Source organism: Pecten maximus, chromosome 12, assembly GCF_902652985.1.
Source record: "Pecten maximus chromosome 12, xPecMax1.1, whole genome shotgun sequence".
Lineage (NCBI taxonomy): Eukaryota > Metazoa > Mollusca > Bivalvia > Pectinida > Pectinidae > Pecten > Pecten maximus.
In genome coordinates, this window is record NC_047026.1 from 37,316,434 (window position 1) to 37,337,107 (window position 20,674).

At 35.4% G+C, this 20,674-nt stretch overlaps 1 protein-coding gene across 3 annotated transcripts in view; it reads left to right on the forward strand.

Moving 5' to 3' along the window:
* LOC117338810 (transcription termination factor 2-like) overlaps window positions 1-20,674 on the forward strand; it is a 54,279-nt gene that overhangs the window by 14,219 nt on the left and 19,386 nt on the right. For all 3 annotated transcript variants that reach the window (XM_033900161.1, XM_033900162.1, XM_033900163.1), the window contains exons 8-17: window positions 893-1,027; window positions 1,485-1,584; window positions 1,942-2,081; window positions 6,499-6,633; window positions 7,803-7,956; window positions 11,669-11,792; window positions 18,333-18,526; window positions 18,847-18,911; window positions 19,517-19,605; window positions 20,099-20,190. In XM_033900161.1, coding sequence (XP_033756052.1) covers window positions 893-1,027; window positions 1,485-1,584; window positions 1,942-2,081; window positions 6,499-6,633; window positions 7,803-7,956; window positions 11,669-11,792; window positions 18,333-18,526; window positions 18,847-18,911; window positions 19,517-19,605; window positions 20,099-20,190 — 1,228 coding nt within the window. The remainder of the gene's footprint in view (window positions 1-892; window positions 1,028-1,484; window positions 1,585-1,941; window positions 2,082-6,498; window positions 6,634-7,802; window positions 7,957-11,668; window positions 11,793-18,332; window positions 18,527-18,846; window positions 18,912-19,516; window positions 19,606-20,098; window positions 20,191-20,674) is intronic.

The window sequence follows — 20,674 nt, forward strand, 5'->3', positions numbered from 1 at the left end:
ATCAATTTGGTCTGATTATTAATTAACCCCATGACCGGGAGTGACAACACACGCTATCGTTATCCCTATTGTCAGTCAGGGCATTTGGGGGAGAGGTGTGAAATCTTGCCGCAGGGGTCACGACAAACACCTGTCCAGTGGTCAGTACAGGTAAATTTTTTGTTCGAATCATGAGATGTCAATTACATATAATATCATAGCTAACGGGTCCTGAAAAAAGTTCGATACATCGAAAACTTTGATTTATAAAAATTCGAATCATACATAGTTTCGTTAGTAGTGTTATATAGTGAGAAAATTCGGGACCAAGCAAAAAGTTCGATACAGCGAGAAATTCGAATCAACGAAGTTCGAATCATCGAGGTTTGACTGTAAATAGTGATCCCAGCAGAATTTACAAGTGAACATTTTATACACTTTAAAGTGTATTCACCAAATGCTTCACATAAAATCTATGATCAAGTGACCATTCAGCTCTGGATTTCCCAATGCACTATTATATTTAGGCCAGGGAGGGGTATTTCCACCAATTCTGCTTACTTAACTGACTACTGGAAAGATATTTTGATACTTACAATAATTTTAATAGTCATTAGAAAAGAGGCCTTAAAAGGTACAGAAGAGGCAAAAACTTTCCAACTTGTGCAGAATATTCCTTTAATATCACATTTTATATAAATGTTTTCTTTTTACATGGCTGCACCTATCTACAAACAACTTTCAATTTGACCGAACAGCCAAGTAGATACACAGGTGATGATTGAGGGAAAAAACGTCAACTGGTTTTTAATTAGAAGATTGACTGTACAGTCATTTGGTTATGCATGACCTTTTTTCTCTATATTGAATTCACCCAAAAGAATTGTTTATATTTTACCCGGAATTATAATAGGTGTCAAAGTGATTCGACTTCCTGCCCAGCCTGGGAGTGCCCATACCTCACACAATCCTGACGGACTCCGTCAGACCAGCATCTTGCAACACACTGCCCAGTTACCACCACACATCCTTCAGCAGTTGTATGCAGGTAATTATTCCAATACTGTGACACTTTTATGCTTGATAATGTACACAAAAGAATTCAGTCTGGACATTTACAAGGCTTGGCAACATGTAACTCCAAACACAAGTTTACTGCTAGGTAAATTCTGCTAAAGAGAGACCTCATGAAATAACAGGTTGTTGATGTTGGTATTACATGTGGCCTCAAAGGAAGGTAATAGCATTAGTCGTGTTTGAGATTGTTGGTCTGCTATCTTAGATAATAACTACATAGTATGATATATATTGCTGCATGTTAAAGATAACTACTTGATCATGTGATCACATAATAATTATTACAGAAACATTGATTTGTGTCTTATTAAATGTGTGATATTACTTTGATTTATGTATTGTATAATTCACACTCAATGATGTGTCACCATTTACATATTATCAAGTAAAATTTTGTATCATATTAAAAATAAAATAACTTTGTTTAGCTAATCCCCAGGCTATGCAGCTTTATGGTGGGAGGATGACGGCTGCTCGTTTGAGGGAAGTTGGCAGCATCACGAAGGAAGCCATCGAAAAACTACACAAGTAGGTTACTGCATTATTCATAGTAATGAGGGAAACATAAATACTGTATATACCATGAAATGGATGTTGTGTATAAACTTTTATTTTTGTGGTTGCTGTGGAACCATGGATATAAATACAACAAATATTGCATGTATTACTGTTTTATTTTTGTTGCATGTGCTAACCAAGAAAGTTTGTACCCATGAAATAATTTAAAATCTAAACCATGGAAGAAAGTACACACAAACACTTTAGAGTACAATAATGTTTAGGTAATATCTGTGTTTTAGAAAGATGGAGAATTGGGTGGAATACATGTAGATACTTTACCACTTAGGTAAGGGGGACAGTTTTAAGTCATATCTTTGTTTTTAGACAGCTGGAGACCTGTCCAGGAGAAGAGATCGAGCTTACAGATCCCAAGGGACTCGCTGTTCCACTGATGACTCACCAACGAAGGGCTTTAGCCTGGCTGACATGGAGAGAGAAACAACAACCTCAGGGTGGAATACTCGGTATAACTATGAAATATCTGTCAGACATGAATGACCCCAATCATATGCAACAATGTACCCTGTGCTGAAGGAGTCAAAGATGACCTTTGACCCTTTAACTGCGACCAATGACAGGAATATAAAAAAGTCTGTTCATGGTTATCATACAAGTTCCAAACTTAAAGATAAACAGTCAGACTTGAATAGTTAATTTTTCTTTGTTTTTATGGTAAATACTCAAATGTGATTGTTGAAAAATTCTTTTCATTCTTCTATGAAAGAAATTCCGAGAATGGCGCGAAAAATGTGACGTCACAATACGACAATTGACGTTGCGTATTGATTTGAGAAAAAGAATCCCATTTAAAACAAGTAAAATTGTACATATAACATGTTTTAAATTAGAAAATCATTTTCAAAAATTAAATATAAGCATTGATGTCAATTTTTTTTTAGTTACATCGGGGTATGAAACAAATTTTGTTTGCAAACTTCTGTAAGATTCATACAGTTTGCAAACAAAATTTGTTTCATACCCCGATGAAACTAAAAAAAAAAAGACACCAATGCTTAAATACATCGAAATAACTGTACAAGATTTCTCATGAACGGCTGGTGATAATGGCCTGTAATGTTGATCTGTATTTCTCTCTATTGTCCAGCTGATGATAAGGGACTGTGATGTTGATCTGTATTTCTCTCTATTGTCCAGCTGATGATATGGGACTGTAATGTTGATCTGTATATCTCTCTATTGTCCAGTTGATGATATGGGACTGTAACGTTGATCTGTATTTCTCTCTATTGTCCAGCTGATGATATGGGACTGTAATGTTGATCTGTATTTCTCTCTATTGTCCAGCTGATGATATGTAACCGTAATGTTGATCTGTATTTCTATCTATTGTCCAGCTGATGATATGTAACCGTAATGTTGATCTGTATTTCTCTCTATTGTCCAGTTGATGATATGGGACTGTAATGTTGATCTGTATTTCTATCTATTGTCCAGCTGATGATATGGGACTGTAATATTGATCTGTATTTCTCTCTTGTCCAGTTGATGATATGGGACTGTAATGTTGATCTGTATTTCTCTCTATTGTCCAGCTGATGATATGGGACTGTAACATTGATCTGTATTTCTCTCTATTGTCCAGCTGATGATATGGGACTGTAATGTTGATCTGTATTTCTCTCTATTGTCCAGCTGATGATATGGGACTGTGATGTTGATCTGTATTTCTCTCTATTGTCCAGCTGATGATATGGGACTGTAATGTTGATCTGTATTTCTATCTATTGTCCAGCTGATGATATGGGACTGTAACATTGATCTGTATTTCTCTCTATTGTCCAGCTGGTGATATGTAACCGTAATGTTGATCTGTATTTCTATCTATTGTCCAGCTGATGATATGGGACTGTAATGTTGATCTGTATTTCTATCTATTGTCCAGCTGATGATATGGGACTGTAACATTGATCTGTATTTCTCTCTATTGTCCAGCTGGTGATATGTAACCGTAATGTTGATCTGTATTTCTATCTATTGTCCAGCTGATGATATGGGACTGTAATGTTGATCTGTATTTCTATCTATTGTCCAGCTGGTGATATGGGACTGTGATATTGATCTGTATTTCTATCTATTGTCCAGCTGATGGTATGGGACTGTAATGTTGATCTGTATTTCTATCTATTGTCCAGCTGATTATATGGGACTGTAGTGTTGATCTGTATTTCTCTCTATTGTCCAGCTGATGATATGGGACTGTAATATTGATCTGTATTTCTATGTATTGTCCAGCTGATGATATGGAACTGTGATGTTGATCTGTATATCTCTCTATTGTCCAGCTGATGATATGGGACTGTAATGTTGATCTGTATATCTCTCTATTGTCCAGCTGATGATGTGGGACTGTAATGTTGATCTGTATTTCTATCTATTGTCCAGCTGATGATATGGGACTGTAATGTTGATCTGTATTTCTCTCTATTGTCCAGCTGATGATAAGGGACCGTAATGTTGATCTGTATTTCTCTATTGTCCAGCTGATGATATGGGACTGTTATGTTGATCTGTATTTCTCTATTGTCCAGCTGATGATATGGAACCGTAATGTTGATCTGTATTTCTATCTATTGTCCAGCTGATGATATGGGACTGTAATGTTGATCTGTATTTCTCTCTATTGTCCAGCTGATGATATGGGACTGTAATGTTGATCTGTATTTCTCTATTGTCCAGCTGATGATATGGGACTGTAATGTTGATCTGTATTTCTCTATTGTCCAGCTGATGATATGTAACTGTAATGTTGATCTGTATTTCTATCTATTGTCCAGCTGATGATGTGGGACTGTAATGTTGATCTGTATTTCTATCTATTGTCCAGCTGATGATATGTAACTGTAATGTTGATCTGTATTTCTATCTATTGTCCAGCTGATGATGTGGGACTGTAATGTTGGTCTGTATTTCTCTATTGTCCAGCTGATGATATGGGACTGTAATGTTGATATGTATTTCTATCTATTGTCCAGCTGATGATATGGGACTGTAATGTTGATCTGTATTTCTATCTATTGTCCAGCTGATGATATGGGACTGTAACGTTGATATGTATATCTCTCTATTGTCCAGCTGATGATATGGGACTGTAATGTTGGTCTGTATTTCTCTCTATTGTCCAGCTGATGATATGTAACCGTAATGTTGATCTGTATATCTATCTTTTGTCCAGCTGATGATATGGGACTGTAATGTTGATATGTATTTCTATCTATTGTCCAGCTGATGATATGTAACCGTAATGTTGATCTGTATTTCTCTCTATTGTCCAGCTGATGATATGGGTCTGTAATGTTGATCTGTATTTCTCTCTATTGTCCAGCTGATGATATGGGACTGTAACGTTGATATGTATATCTATCTATTGTCCAGCTGATGATGTGGGACTGTAACGTTGATCTGTATTTCTATCTATTGTCAAGCTGATGATATGGGACTGTGATGTTGACCTGTATCTCTCTCTATTGTCCAGCTGATGATATGGGACTGTAATGTTGATATGTATTTCTCTCTATTGTCCAGCTGATGATATGGGACTGTTATGTTGATCTGTATTTCTCTCTATTGTCCAGCTGATGATATTGGACTGTAATGTTGATCTGTATTTCTATCTATTGTCCAGCTGATGATATGGGACTGTAATGTTGATCTGTATTTCTCTCTATTGTCCAGCTGGTGATAATAGCCTGTAATGTTGACCTGTATTTCTCTCTATTGTCCAGCTGATGATATGGGACTGTAATGTTGATCTGTATTTCTCTCTATTGTCCAGCTGATGATATGGGACTGTAATGTTGATCTGTATTTCTCTCTATTGTCCAGCTGATGATATGGGACTGTAACGTTGATCTGTATTTCTGTATTGTCCAGCTGATGATATGGGACTGTAATGTTGATCTGTATTTCTCTATTGTCCAGCTGATGATATGGGACTGTAATGTTGATCTGTATTTCTCTATTGTCCAGCTGATGATATGTAACTGTAATGTTGATCTGTATTTCTCTCTATTGTCCAGCTGATGATATGGGACTGTAATGTTGATCTGTATTTCTGTATTGTCCAGCTGATGATATGGGACTGTAATGTTGATCTGTATATCTCTATTGTCCAGCTGATGATATGTAACTGTAATGTTGATCTGTATTTCTCTCTATTGTCCAGCTGATGATGTGGGACTGTAACGTTGATCTGTATTTCTCTCTATTGTCCAGCTGATGATATGGGACTGTAATGTTGATCTGTATTTCTCTCTATTGTCCAGCTGATGATATCGGACAGTAATGTTGATCTGTATTTCTATCTATTGTCCAGCTGATGATATGGGACTGTAATGTTGATCTGTATTTCTCTCTATTGTCCAGCTGATGATATGGGACTGTAATGTTGATCTGTATTTCTCTATTGTCCAGCTGATGATATGGGACTGTAATGTTGATCTGTATTTCTCTCTATTGTCCAGCTGATGATATGGGTCTGTAATATTGATCTGTATTTCTCTCTATTGTCCAGCTGATGATATGGGTCTGTAATATTGATCTGTATTTCTATCTATTGTCCAGCTGATGATATGGGTCTGTAATATTGATCTGTATTTCTATCTATTGTCCAGCTGATGATATGGGACTGTAATGTTGATCTGTATATCTATCTATTGTCCAGCTGATGATATGGGACTGTAATGTTGATCTGTATTTCTATCTATTGTCCAGCTGATGATATGGGACTGTAACGTAGATCTGTATTTCTCTCTATTGTCCAGCTGATGATATGGGACTGTAATGTTGATCTGTATTTCTCCCTATTGTCCAGCTGATGATATGGGACTGTAACGTAGATCTGTATATCTATCTATTGTCCAGCTGATGATATGGGACTTGGCAAAACACTGACAATGATCTCCCTGATAGCCAAGCAGAAGGAATCACAGCTGGATACAGATACAGAGCAGCCAGAGGAGGAGGAATGGAAGAGCAAAGATAAGGAAATGAAAAAGTGTGAGTTATTGTGATGTCATAGAGCAGGGTTATGGTGGGTACATGGTGGACAAATGATTGAAAATAATCGAAAATTAGTAAAAAAAAAAAAAAAAAAAAGAGAGAAAAAGCGATCATGAATGCCGAATTTTTTGAGAAGGCAAATTGGAAATTTCTGGAAGTGTTCATAGATCTTCGGCTTTGCATATTTTTGTAATGTTACCAAATCAAGAAGTAGTTGATCTTATATTTTACCGATTTATTAATTTAGTTGTTTTGATACAAGCGATAAAGGAGATTTAAATACATTTTCAACCATTAATTATCAAAATGCTTTGTTTGTGTTCAGGATTAAAAATATTGATAAAAAAGGCTAAAATATGTAATAAATGTACTTGTCAAGGAGATGTACATAAATTTCCTACAAAGGGGCAATATTTATTAATTTTGTGCTAAATTTAGAAAAACCAATTATAATTGATAATTGATCAATTTCGAGTTTCCGATTATTTATTTTGAAAGTAAAATCCATTCCCATAACTAGGTAATGGTCTGTTGATGGAATGAGTGAAAAAATTTGTGAAAAGATAGAAGGGAATCAATGTAACAGTAAATTCTTAATTTAAGGACAATAATTTCAACTTAATGGTAAATTTGCTTTGTTATGTGTTGGGATGGGGGGACTGACTTTACAGGAAATAGTAAACAATGTAAATTTATAAGTACTGAACAGCAGGGAATTTTCATGACCAACAAATGTTTGTAATTTTATCTCATAAATCTTTGTTGTTCAGGAACTGTTCTAATTTCTGGGAACTGTTTCCAGGAATATTCTCTACACATTGAACATCTGGGAACTGTTTCCAGGAATATTCTCTACACATTGAACATCTGGGAACTGTTTCCAGGAATATTCTCTACACATTGAACATCTGGGAACTGTTTCCAGGAATATTCTCTACACATTGAACATCTGGGAACTGTTTCCAGGAATATTCTCTACACATTGAACATCTGGGAACTGTTTCCAGGAATATTCTCTACACATTGAACATCTGGGAACTGTTTCCAGGAATAGTCTCTACACATTGAACATCTGCTTTAGAAACATACTCCTAGGAAGTACAATTGCTCAAAAGAAATAGCTTGGCACTTAAAAATCAGATGTACACTATGTCTTATAATTGTAGATGGAAAAAATCTGGTGAAGTCCAAAGCGAGCTTGGTTGTGTGTCCAGCTTCTCTCATCCACCAGTGGCACAAAGAAATAGAGCGAAGGTGTCGGTCAAACCTTCTGTCTGTTCTCCTCTATCATGGACCCAATAGGGAGCAAAATATTAAAAGGTTAGTCAAGATTTCCACAGGGTGTAACAATCTGCTTGTTATTCAACGCAGATAATACAATAATTATTTACTTAATTAGATAATTATTTCTAACAGCATGACATGGTCTTATCATGGTTATTGTTATGATCTCATAGTGATACAAATCTTACTTTTGTTAAAATATAGCAAATAGAGATTTAAAAACAGGGCATTCTTTATTGACCTATATAATTATGGTGCTAGTCACAAGTCAGGGTTAGCACGGGCCTTGAGAAAGCCTTGAATTTCACTTTGGGCCTTGAAAAGCCTTGAATTTAATTCTGGGTCTTGAAAAACATTGAAAATTGGTTTACAGCCTTAACAGTTGCCATGTCAAGTTGTACAGTTGTGTGATTGCACAACGTTCCAAAAACATCGTGCGCACAAATGTGCGATACAAACCGCACAACTGTGTGATGTAAACCGCACAGTTAACGATAGGTTTATAAATATTACGAAATTACTTGTTATACGAAAACATACAAGAAAAAAATAAAAATAATGATGTAAGATATGGTCGCTAATATATATACGTGCTGCATAACAATTGTTTTCATTCATGGAACACATATGACCTGTTATGTTTTGCCATTAAATACCGTCCTTTTGTCTTGCAAGTATTCGTGATGTTTTCGACGGCCTGCATGGTGATACATAGTGTACTTGTACGTATTATACAATTGTACATCTACATGTATAGGATGGTAGACAGACTCCACTTCGATTATATTTAATAGATTAATTACATATAATACGTATTTTGAAACAAAAAAGATACAGAATGTTTCTATTCAAAATAAGTAGTTTTAACTGTTGTTTAGTTCTACATGTATAAAATATCCCATATGTATATATTCTCGCCAAATACAGATTTCTTCGACTTTCCTAGGCCTAGAGGTGTTCTCGACGACGTCCGAGCAAATTATATAAAGTTCTTTAAAACTAGTTTAGATAATTATTTAATTATACATCGGTATTTAGTTTCATTCCTAACAATTATTGCATATATTTCAACAAAAATATGGTAATTAGCTGTCTCGCCAAATGTTAATCGTTGTATATCTTTTACAGTCATTCCACACGTTTAAATCATTAGATGATGCATTCCTCATTTTATTAGCCCACCATCATCAGATGGTGGGCTATTCAAATCGCCCTGCGTCCGTGGTCCGTCGTCCGTCCCTCCGTCCGTAAACAATTCTTGTTATCGCTATTTCTCAGAAAGTACTGAAGGGATCTTTCTCAAATTTCATATGTAGGTTCCCCTTGGTGCCTTGTTATGCATATTGCGTTTTGAGACCAATCGGAAAACAACATGGCCGACAGGCAGCCATCTTGGATTTTGACAATTGAAGTTTGTTATCGCAATTTCTGAGAAAGTACTAAAGGGATCTTTCTCAAATTTCATATGAAGGTTCCCCTTGGTGCCTAGTTATGCATATTGCGTTTTGAGACCAATTGGAAAACAACATGGCCGACAGGCAGCCATCTTGGATTTTGACATTTGAAATTTGTTATCGCTATTTCTGAGAAAGTGCTGAAGGGATCTTTCTCAAATTTCAAGTGAAGGTTCCCCTTGGTGCCTAGTTATGCATATTGCGTTTTGAGACCAATTGGAAAACAACATGGCCGACAGGCAGCCATCTTGGATTTTGACATTTGAAATTTGTTATCGCTATTTCTGAGAAAGTGCTGAAGGGATCTTTCTCAAATTTCAAGTGAAGGTTCCCCTTGGTGCCTAGTTATGCATATTGCGTTTTGAGACCAATCCGAAAACAACATGGCCGACAGGCAGCCATCTTGTATTTTGACATTTGAAGTTTGTTATCGCTATTTCTGAGAAAGTGCTGAAGGGATCTTTCTCAAATTTCATATGAAGGTTCCCCTTGGTGCCTAGTTATGCATATTGCGTTTTGAGACCAATCCGAAAACAACATGGCCGACAGGCAGCCATCTTGGATTTTGACAATTGAAGTTTGTTATCGCTATTTCTGAGAAAGTACTGAAGGGATCTTTCTCAAATTTCATATGTAGGTTCCCCTTGGTGCCTAGTTATGCATATTGCGATTTGAGACCAATCGGAAAACAACATGGCCGACAGGCAGCCATCTTGGATTTTGACAATTGAAGTTTGTTATCACTATTTCTGAGAAAGTACTGAATGGATCTCTCTGAAATTTCAGATGTAGGTTTCCCTTGGTGCCTAGTTATGCATATTGCGTTTTGAGACCAATCGGAAAACAACATGGCCCACAGGCAGCCATCTTGGATTTTGACAATTGAAGTTTGTTATCGCTATTTCTGAGAATGTACTGAATGGATCTTTCTTAAATTTCATATGTAAGTTTCCCTTGGTGCCTAGTTATGCATATTGCGTTTTAAGACCAATCGGAAAACAACATGGCCGACAGGCAGCCATCTTGGATTTTGACAATTGAAGTTTGTTATCGCTATTTCTGAGAAAGTACTGAAGGGATCTTTCTCAAATTTCATATGGAGGTTCCCATTGGTGCCTCGTTATGCCTATTGCATTTTGAGATCAATTGGAAAACAATATGGCCGACAGACCGCCATCTTGGATTTTGACAATTGAAGTTTGTTATCTCTATTTCTCAAAGTACTGAATGGATCTCCTTGGTCCCTTGTATTGCATTTTTGGACCAGTCTGTCCTGAAAACAACCTGGCAAACAAACAGCCATTATCGTTAAATCTCAAATTTCTTATATAGCTAGGATTCCCTTGTTTGAAAAGTACTGGAGGGATGTCTCAATTTGCACAGATTAGTAAAATGAAGGGAAAAGTAGAGAAAAGATCAATCTGACATGGAACCTATGAAGATCATTCAATGGTGGGCGCCAAGATCCCTCTGGGATCTCTTGTATCTACCACGATACCTATCGCACATGTACCGTTCCAATCGCCCATCGTGCGCACATTTTCCTGCACGATCCATATCGCACATCGTACGGACTTCGTGCGCACATCGTGCAGACATTGTGCGCACATCGTGGAACGTTGCGCGATCACATAACTGTATTTTGATCAAGTGGATAGTTATAAGTTACTTCTTTGTTCTCTTGTTCCCTCTCAAGATGACTTAGATAAGGGGTAAAATGAGTCTGGGATATTTAATTAAGACATTGAAAAAGCTTTGAAATGTTTGTTTGTACTTTCTTTTGTGGTTTGGAGCTTTCAAGTTAATTTAGGGTGCAAACTTTCATGGTTAGCCTATACAACAATGATATAACAATAAATACATACAACAATATTTGTTATCCCCTCGCGACGAAAGTCGGGGAGGGAATATAGCGTTACGTAAGTATGTACGTACGTTGAGGTATGGCCGTATGGCGATAAGTATTTGGAGCACCTGCTCAATCAAATGGACAGTGGCGAAAGTTTTCATAATTAATACATGTAATTGAATTAATGTTTTAGAATTATTTTCCCTCATGTATATATATATCTATGTTAAATTTTGACATAACCAGCTCTTTTACGAGTGAATAGGTTTTCTTAAGGAACTCAGATTTTGTCCACCAACAAATATAATCAGTATAAGATGGCAATCCATTAAAATGGCTGTTGATAGGATGTTAAACAATACCAAAGCAATTCCTTTTCCCTTGAAGGTTTTTGAGATGCTCCCTATTTGATGATCAGATTAAAGTATTTGATTTATATTGACAGACTTGCTGAGCATGATGTAGTCATCACCACATATAATATTGTGGCTAAAGAAGTTGGATCCTCAACAACAAATGCAGACGAACCAGTGAAGGATGATGAGGAAGCAGAAAGTCCACAGTCCGAGGTAAGATAAAGTTAAGATTAATATACCACAGTCTGAGGTTAGATAAAGTTAAAATTAATATACCACAGTCCCAGGTTAGATAAAGTTAAGATAAATATACCACAGTCCCAGGTTAGATAAAAATAAAATTAATATACCACAGTCCGAGGTTAGATAAAGTTAAGATTAATATACCACATTCCGAGGTAAGATAAAGTTAAGATTAATATACCACAGTCCGAGGTAAGATAAAGTTAAGATTAATATACCACAGTCTGAGGTTAGATAAAGTTAAGATTAATATACCACAGTCTGAGGTTAGATAAAAATAAGATTAATATACCACAGTCCGAGGTTAGATAAAGTTCAGATTAATATACCACAGTCCGAGGTTAGATAAAAATAAGATTAATATACCACAGTCCCAGGTTAGATAAAAATAAGATTAATATACCACAGTCCGAGGTTAGATAAAGTTAAGATTAATATACCACAGTCTGAGGTTAGATAAAAATAAGATTAATATACCACAGTCTGAGGTTAGATAAAAATAAGATTAATATACCACGGTCCGAGGTTAGATAAAAATAAGATTAATACAGTGGACCCGCGATAATCCGGACGCCGATAGTCCGGAAAACTCACAGTCCCGACGGAAATGCACGGGAACGGATTTTCGTAACGTTATTTGTACTCACCAGTCCGGAAATTCGGATTCCGATTCCGGAAGCCAATTTTGGGAACGGAATGTACTTTTCATTAGTAAAAAAATGTTGGGGCAAGTCACCCATGTCGACAGCTGTACAGACTATCGCTTGACGCTGTGCGTAGTCACAGCGACCGCTGCCAGGTCATAGCCCCGGGTGTTTACCTGTGTTACAATGTGTAGCTTTTGTTTTTATAACGGTACATTGCTTTTTCTCTACGGCCTAAATGTTACAGAATTTATGCACAAACATACAGTACGTGATACGATAATTAATTAATCTCAAATACATGTAATACATTTATGATCGGTAATTAACATCATAACACTTGTATTGGGTAAACACGCATATCGGCTTTGTAACACCGTTACTTGAAACGACGACTCATTGAAAGATGCATGTTATTAATTACATACACATTTACTTATTAAGCAGTGATCACAAGAACTGGGATGATTACACACAAATTAGTCAATAGTTGTCTAAGTGAATACGGGTTAAATAATTATCGGACATCTTGGGTAGTTCTCGCTGGTGTTGCGTACTTTGAAATAGATAGCTTGGGGTTTCTGGTACGTACAAATCATAAAAAAACATGGACTGGCGGTAAGTTGTAAAATCCGGGTCTTTTATTTAAGGTATTTAACGTTTGTAATTTCTACTTGTTTGTGAACCTCCAGGAAGAGACACACGTGTGTTGTTTGTAGGTCACATATGCAAGCTATAAATAAAACAACTTTCACTTTACATGTTCTTTTAAAAACATAGTTTATTTTTTACTTTCTACAAAACAAAACAAGAATCATATCAGAAACATAAGTATATTTATTGTTAAAAAGTCTGACAATAAGACGTGTTTATGAAACGTCCCGGATTGTATATAATCAAGGGAGATAACTCTTTCACGACAATTTTTAGACCTGGTAGACGAAATTCAGTAGTCCGGAAAACTCGTAATCCGGACGGTTTGGACTGGGAACGAAGGTGTTCGGATTATCGAGGGTCCACTGTATACCACAGTCCAAGGTTAGATAAAAATAAGATTAGTATACCACAGTCCCAGGTTAGATAAATTTAAGATTAATATACCACAGTCCGAGGTTAGATAAAGTTAAGATTAATATACCACAGTCTGAGGTAAGATAAAAATAAGATTAATATACCACAGTCTGAGGTTAGATAAAGTTAAGATTAATATACCACAGTCCGAGGTTAGATAAAGTTAAGATTAATATACCACAGTCCGAGGTTAGATAAATTTAAGATTAATATACCACAGTCCGAGGTTAGATAAAGTTAAGATTAATATACCACAGTCTGAGGTAAGATAAAAATAAGATTAATATACCACAGTCCGAGGTTAGATAAAGTTAAGATTAATATACCACAATCTGAGGTTAGATCAAGTTAAGATTAATATACCACAGTCCGAGGTTAGATAAAAATAAGATTAATATACCACAGTCCGAGGTAAGATAAAAATAAGATTAATATACCACAGTCCGAGGTAAGATAAAAATAAGATTAATATACCACAGTCCGAGGTAAGATAAAGTTGAGATTAATATACCACAGTCCCAGGTTAGATAAAGTTAAGATTAATATACCACAGTCTGAGGTGAGATGAAGTTCAGATTAATATACCACAGTCCCAGGTTAGATAAAGTTAAGATTAATATACCACAGTCTGAGGTGAGATGAAGTTCAGATTAATATACCACAATCTGAGGTTAGATCAAGTTAAGATTAATATACCACAGTCCGAGGTTAGATAAAAATAAGATTAATATACCACAGTCCGAGGTAAGATAAAAATAAGATTAATATACCACAGTCCGAGGTAAGATAAAAATAAGATTAATATACCACAGTCCGAGGTAAGATAAAGTTGAGATTAATATACCACAGTCCCAGGTTAGATAAAGTTAAGATTAATATACCACAGTCTGAGGTGAGATGAAGTTCAGATTAATATACCACAGTCCCAGGTTAGATAAAGTTAAGATTAATATACCACAGTCTGAGGTGAGATGAAGTTCAGATTAATATACCACAGTCCCAGGTTAGATAAAAATAAGATTAATATACCACAGTCCGAGGTGAGATAAAGTTAATATTAATTTACCACAGTCCGAGGTTAGATAAAGTTAAGATTAATATACCACAGTCCCAGGTTAGATAAAAATAAGATTAATATACCACAGTCCGAGGTGAGATAAAGTTAATATTAATTTACCACAGTCCGAGGTTAGATAAAGTTAAGATTAATATACCACAGTCTGAGGTTAGATAAAGTTAAGATTAATATACCACAGTCCGAGGTTAGATAAAAATAAGATTAATATACCACAGTCAGAGGTTAGATAAAGTTAAGATTAATATACCACAGTCCGAGGTTAGATAAAATAAGATTAATATACCACAGTCTGAGGTTAGATAAAAATAAGATTAATATACCACAGTCCGAGGTTAGATAAAAATAAGATTAATATACCACAGTCCCAGGTAAGATAAAGTTAAGATTAATATACCACAGTCCGAGGTAAGATAAAGTTAAGATTAATATACCACAGTCCGAGGTAAGATAAAGTTAAGATTAATATACCACAGTCTGAGGTTAGATAAAGTTAAGATTAATATACCACAGTCCGAGGTAAGATAAAGTTCAGATTAATATACCACAGTCTGAGGTTAGATAAAAATAAGATTAATATACCACAGTCCGAGGTTAGATAAAAATAAGATTTATATACCACAGTCCGAGGTAAGATAAAGTTCAGATTAATATACCACAGTCCAAGGTTAGATAAAGTTAAGATTAATATACCACAGTCTGAGGTTAGATAAAAATAAGATTAATATACCACAGTCCGAGGTTAGATAAAAATAAGATTTATATACCACAGTCCGAGGTAAGATAAAGTTCAGATTAATATACCACAGTCCAAGGTTAGATAAAGTTAAGATTAATATACCACAGTCCGAGGTAAGATAAAGTTAAGATTAATATACCACAGTCCGAGGTGAGATAAAGTTAAGATTAATATACCACAGTCTGAGGTTAGATCAAGTTAAGATTAATATACCACAGTCTGAGGTTAGATAAAGTTAAGATTAATATACCACAGTCCGAGGTTAGATAAAAATAAGATTAATATACCACAGTCCCAGGTTAGACAAAGGTAAGATTAACATACCACAGTCCCAGGTAAGATAAAGTTAAGATTAATATACCACAGTCCGGGGTAAGATAATGTTTAGATACGTCACAAAGTCCGAAATTAGATAATGTTTAAATACATATACCACAATCCAAAGTTAGATAATGTTCCACAGTCTAAGGTTATATAGTAATGCTGTTTATAGTGTTTTTTAACAGGGCTCAGATCCTGTACTACAGTGTAATGTATACTATATATAGTGTTGTTTTACAGGGCCCAGATCCTGTACTACAGTGTAATGTATAGTTATACTATATATAGTGTTGTTTTACAGGGCTCAGATCCTGTACTACAGTGTAATGTATAGTTGTACTATATATAGTGTTGTTTTACAGGGCCCAGATCCTGTACTACAGTGTAATGTATAGTTGTACTATATAGAGTGTTGTTTTACAGGGCTCAGATCCTGTACTACAGTGTAATGTATAGTTGTACTATATAGAGTGTTGTTTTACAGGGCTCAGATCCTGTACTACAGTGTAATGTATACTATATATAGTGTTGTTTTACAGGGCCCAGATCCTGTACTACAGTGTAATGTATAGTTGTACTATTTAGAGTGTTGTTTTACAGGGCTCAGATCCTGTACTACAGTGTAATGTATAGTAGTACTATATATAGTGTTGTTTTACAGGGCCCAGATCCTGTACTACAGTGTAATGTATAGTTATACTATATAGAGTGTTGTTTTATAGGGCCCAGATCCTGTACTACAGTGTAATGTATAGTTGTACTATATATAGTGTTGTTTTACAGGGCCCAGATCCTGTACTACAGTGTAATGTTTAGTTGTACTATATATAGTGTTGTTTTACAGGGCCCAGATCCTGTACTACAGTGTAATGTATAGTTACTGTAGTACTATATATAGTGTTGTTTTACAGGGCCCAGATCCTGTACTACAGTGTAATGTATAGTTGTACTATATATAGTGTTGTTTTACAGCGCCCAGATCCTGTACTACAGTGTTATGTTTAGTTGTACTATATATAGTGTTGTTTTACAGGGCCCAGATCCTGTACTACAGTGTAATGTATAGTTGTACTATATATAGTGTTGTTTTACAGGGCCCAGATCCTGTACTACAGTGTAATGTATAGTTGTACTATATATAGTGTTGTTTTACAGGGCCCAGATCCTGTACTACAGTGTAATGTATAGTTATACTATATATAGTGTTGTTTTACAGGGCCCAGATCCTGTACTACAGTGTAATGTATAGTTGTACTATATATAGTGTTGTTTTACAGGGCCCAGATCCTGTACTACAGTGTAATGTATAGTTGTACTATATATAGTGTTGTTTTACAGGGCCCAGATCCTGTACTACAGTGTAATGTATAGTTGTACTATGTATAGTGTTGTTTTACAGGGCCCAGATCCTGTACTACAGTGTAATGTATAGTTATACTATATATAGTGTTGTTTTATGGGGCCCAGATCCTGTACTACAGTGTAATGTATAGTTATACTATATATAGTGTTGTTTAACAGGGCCCAGATCCTGTACTACAGTGTAATGTATAGTTATACTATATATAGTGTTGTTTTACAGGGCTCAGATCCTGTACTACAGTGTAATGTGTAGTTATACTATATATAGTGTTGTTTTACAGGGCCCAGATCCTGTACTACAGTGTAATGTATAGTAGTACTATATATAGTGTTGTTTTACAGGGCCCAGATCCTGTACTACAGTGTAATGTATAGTTGTACTATATATAGTGTTGTTTTACAGGGCCCAGATCCTGCACTACAGTGTAATGTATAGTTGTACTATATATAGTGTTGTTTTACAGGGCCCAGATCCTGCACTACAGTGTAATGTATAGTTGTACTATATATAGTGTTGTTTTATAGGGCCCAGATCCTGCACTACAGTGTAATGTATAGTTGTACTATATATAGTGTTGTTTTACAGGGCCCAGATCCTGTACTACAGTGTAATGTATAGTTGTACTATATATAGTGTTGTTTTACAGGGCCCAGATCCTGTACTACAGTGTAATGTATAGTTATACTATATAGAGTGTTGTTTTACAGGGCCCAGATCCTGTACTACAGTGTAATGTATAGTTGTACTATATATAGTGTTGTTTTACAGGGCCCAGATCCTGTACTACAGTGTAATGTATAGTTGTACTATATATAGTGTTGTTTTACAGGGCCCAGATCCTGTACTACAGTGTAATGTATAGTTGTACTATATATAGTGTTGTTTTATAGGGCCCAGATCCTGTATTACAGTGTAATGTATAGTTGTACTATATATAGTGTTGTTTTACAGGGCCCAGATCCTGTACTACAGTGTAATGTATAGTTGTACTATATATAGTGTTGTTTTACAGGGCCCAGATCCTGTACTACAGTGTAATGTATACTATATATAGTGTTGTTTTACAGGGCCCAGATCCTGTACTACAGTGTAATGTATAGTTGTACTATATATAGTGTTGTTTTACAGGGCCCAGATCCTGTACTGCAGTGTAATGTATACTATATATAGTGTTGTTTTACAGGGCCCAGATCCTGTACTACAGTGTAATGTATAGTTGTACTATATATAGTGTTGTTTTAGGGCCCAGATCCTGTACTACAGTGTAATGTATACTATATAAAGTGTTGTTTTACAGGGCTCAGATCCTGTACTGCAGTGTAATATGCTAAGAATCGTGTGGGATAGAATTATCCTGGATGAGGCCCATAACATCAAGAATCATAAGAGCCTTACATGTATGGCTGTGTGTCGTTTGAGAGCAACTCATAGATGGGCGATCACTGGAACTCCCATACAGAATCAGCTCCTGGACATGTACTCTCTGTTGAGGTATGGCGATTAAAATTCATTTCCCTGATTCCACTTGTTTATAAGGTATTTGGAGCACCTGCTCAATCAAATGGGCAGTGGCGAAAGTTTTCATTATTAATACATGTAATTGAATTAATGTTTTAGAATTATTTTCCCTCATGTATATATATATCTATGTTAAATTTTGACATAACCAGCTCTTTTACGAGTGAATAGGTTTTCTTAATGAACTCAGATTTTGTCCACCAACAAATACAATCAGTATAAGATGGCCATCCATTAAAATGGCTGTTGATAGGATGTTAAACAATACCAAAGCAATTCCTTTTCCCTTGAAGGTTTTTGAGATGCTCCCCATTTGATGAGTACAAAGTCTGGAAACGTCAAGTAGATACAGGAAAATGTAAGTTATAATTCTAAGTAGAATTTATTCCAAGATGTAAGAAACTAGTGTAATTATGATTACTATGTATAAAGATATCATTACTATCGATTTCTCCCATACTTCACAGGGTTATCCGGCAGTTGCTAGGGAAAAGATAAATCGATCTTACACAGGGTGGGTAAAGACAGCCGGCACGCGCTATATGACGCTGCTCACAATAACGGAACGTCATCATTTTATGTTGAGTCTCCATGTCGTAAATGATGACGTCATAAATTTTGACGCACATTCCAAGGAGCACTCAAGACGGCGCGATGAAAAACTTTCATAAAAACTTACGTTTGGTTGCAAGTATGTGAGAAAAATAATCAATCATGGATCTGTTCCGCGAACAAGGATATCTCAACTCTCGGCAAGCCTCATGCTGACTGGCCAAACTCTTACACTCCGGTTGAGATATCCCTGTCCGCGGAACAGACCCATGATATATTCTATTAATCTACATTTAAAGAATGGTCTCCTTTCTCAATATTTGACCAGTGCCTCAAAACTTTATAAGGATGTGTTTAATCATTATCTCTCAAAGATGATTTTTGTCCAATAATACCAGATTCTTCTTTCAGCTTCAGGACAAAATCGACTCAACATTCTAGTGAAATCACTACTCTTACGGAGAACAAAGACGCAGACAGACAAGGCCGGGAAGCCCTTGGTAAGGCATATGTTAGTGAGAAAGATTAATAAAAATTCATATAATTGTCAAAATAATCTTCTGTTAGTAATACATGTATATTAATTGACAAATCCTTGTTTTGAGTTTTGAAAGTTAAACGTGATGTGGATGTTAAGTTTGTTGTGTTAATCTGATTACCATGTACGTACCAAAATATATTTTATTTTAGTTCTAATCTGTATTTATTAAAAAAAGATACCTATAACTGCATACAGATCAGATTAAAAATCACTACTTTTTGATCAGATTTGAACTTATCATATTCATGATAATGATTATATAAAACACACATACTTTTTATAATTAGTAATTTTTGATAAGATTTGAAGTTATCATATTCATGATAATGATAATATAAAACACACATGCTTTAGTAATTTTTGATAAGATTTGGACTTATCATATTCATAATAATGATAATATAAAACACACATACTTTAGTGATTTTTAACTGTGGTCTTTTGTTTCCCAGGTTGCCATGACTGCCAAGTCCAGTCAGGTCTGGGAGTTGGAACTTTCGGAGAGCGAGAGATCTGTTTATGATAAAGTGTTTTCTCAGTCTCGGTAAATGTCAACTTCATGAAAGCATGGTAGATATTGGAATTCAAGACAACTCAATATTTGTACTCTATTATTAAATCAATTGTTTTTTATCTTGAATATCTAGTCTGTTTTAAACAACTTGTTTAATCTGTAAATTGATTAAAAGAAAAACAATTTTTGGCAAATGATGATAAATATGATTATTCATGATCATGATTCAATCAAATATGCCATACCAGTCCTAGCTGCACAGCTGTAGGTGTACAAAACTAGCACACTTACATTTTAGTGCATTGTGAAATTTTAATAGATCGTCTGTAACAGAATGGAGCCTAAAATGGCTCAATAACTACAATCACAATTAATTGTATTGAGTCTGTTTATTAAAAAATGTGATCAGCTGATACCTTTTTGGACAGTGAAATTTACAAACTAATATTGGATCTCAGATCCCCACCTTCTATACATTTTGATACAGAAGTTGGACCAGAGTTGGAGATGATAA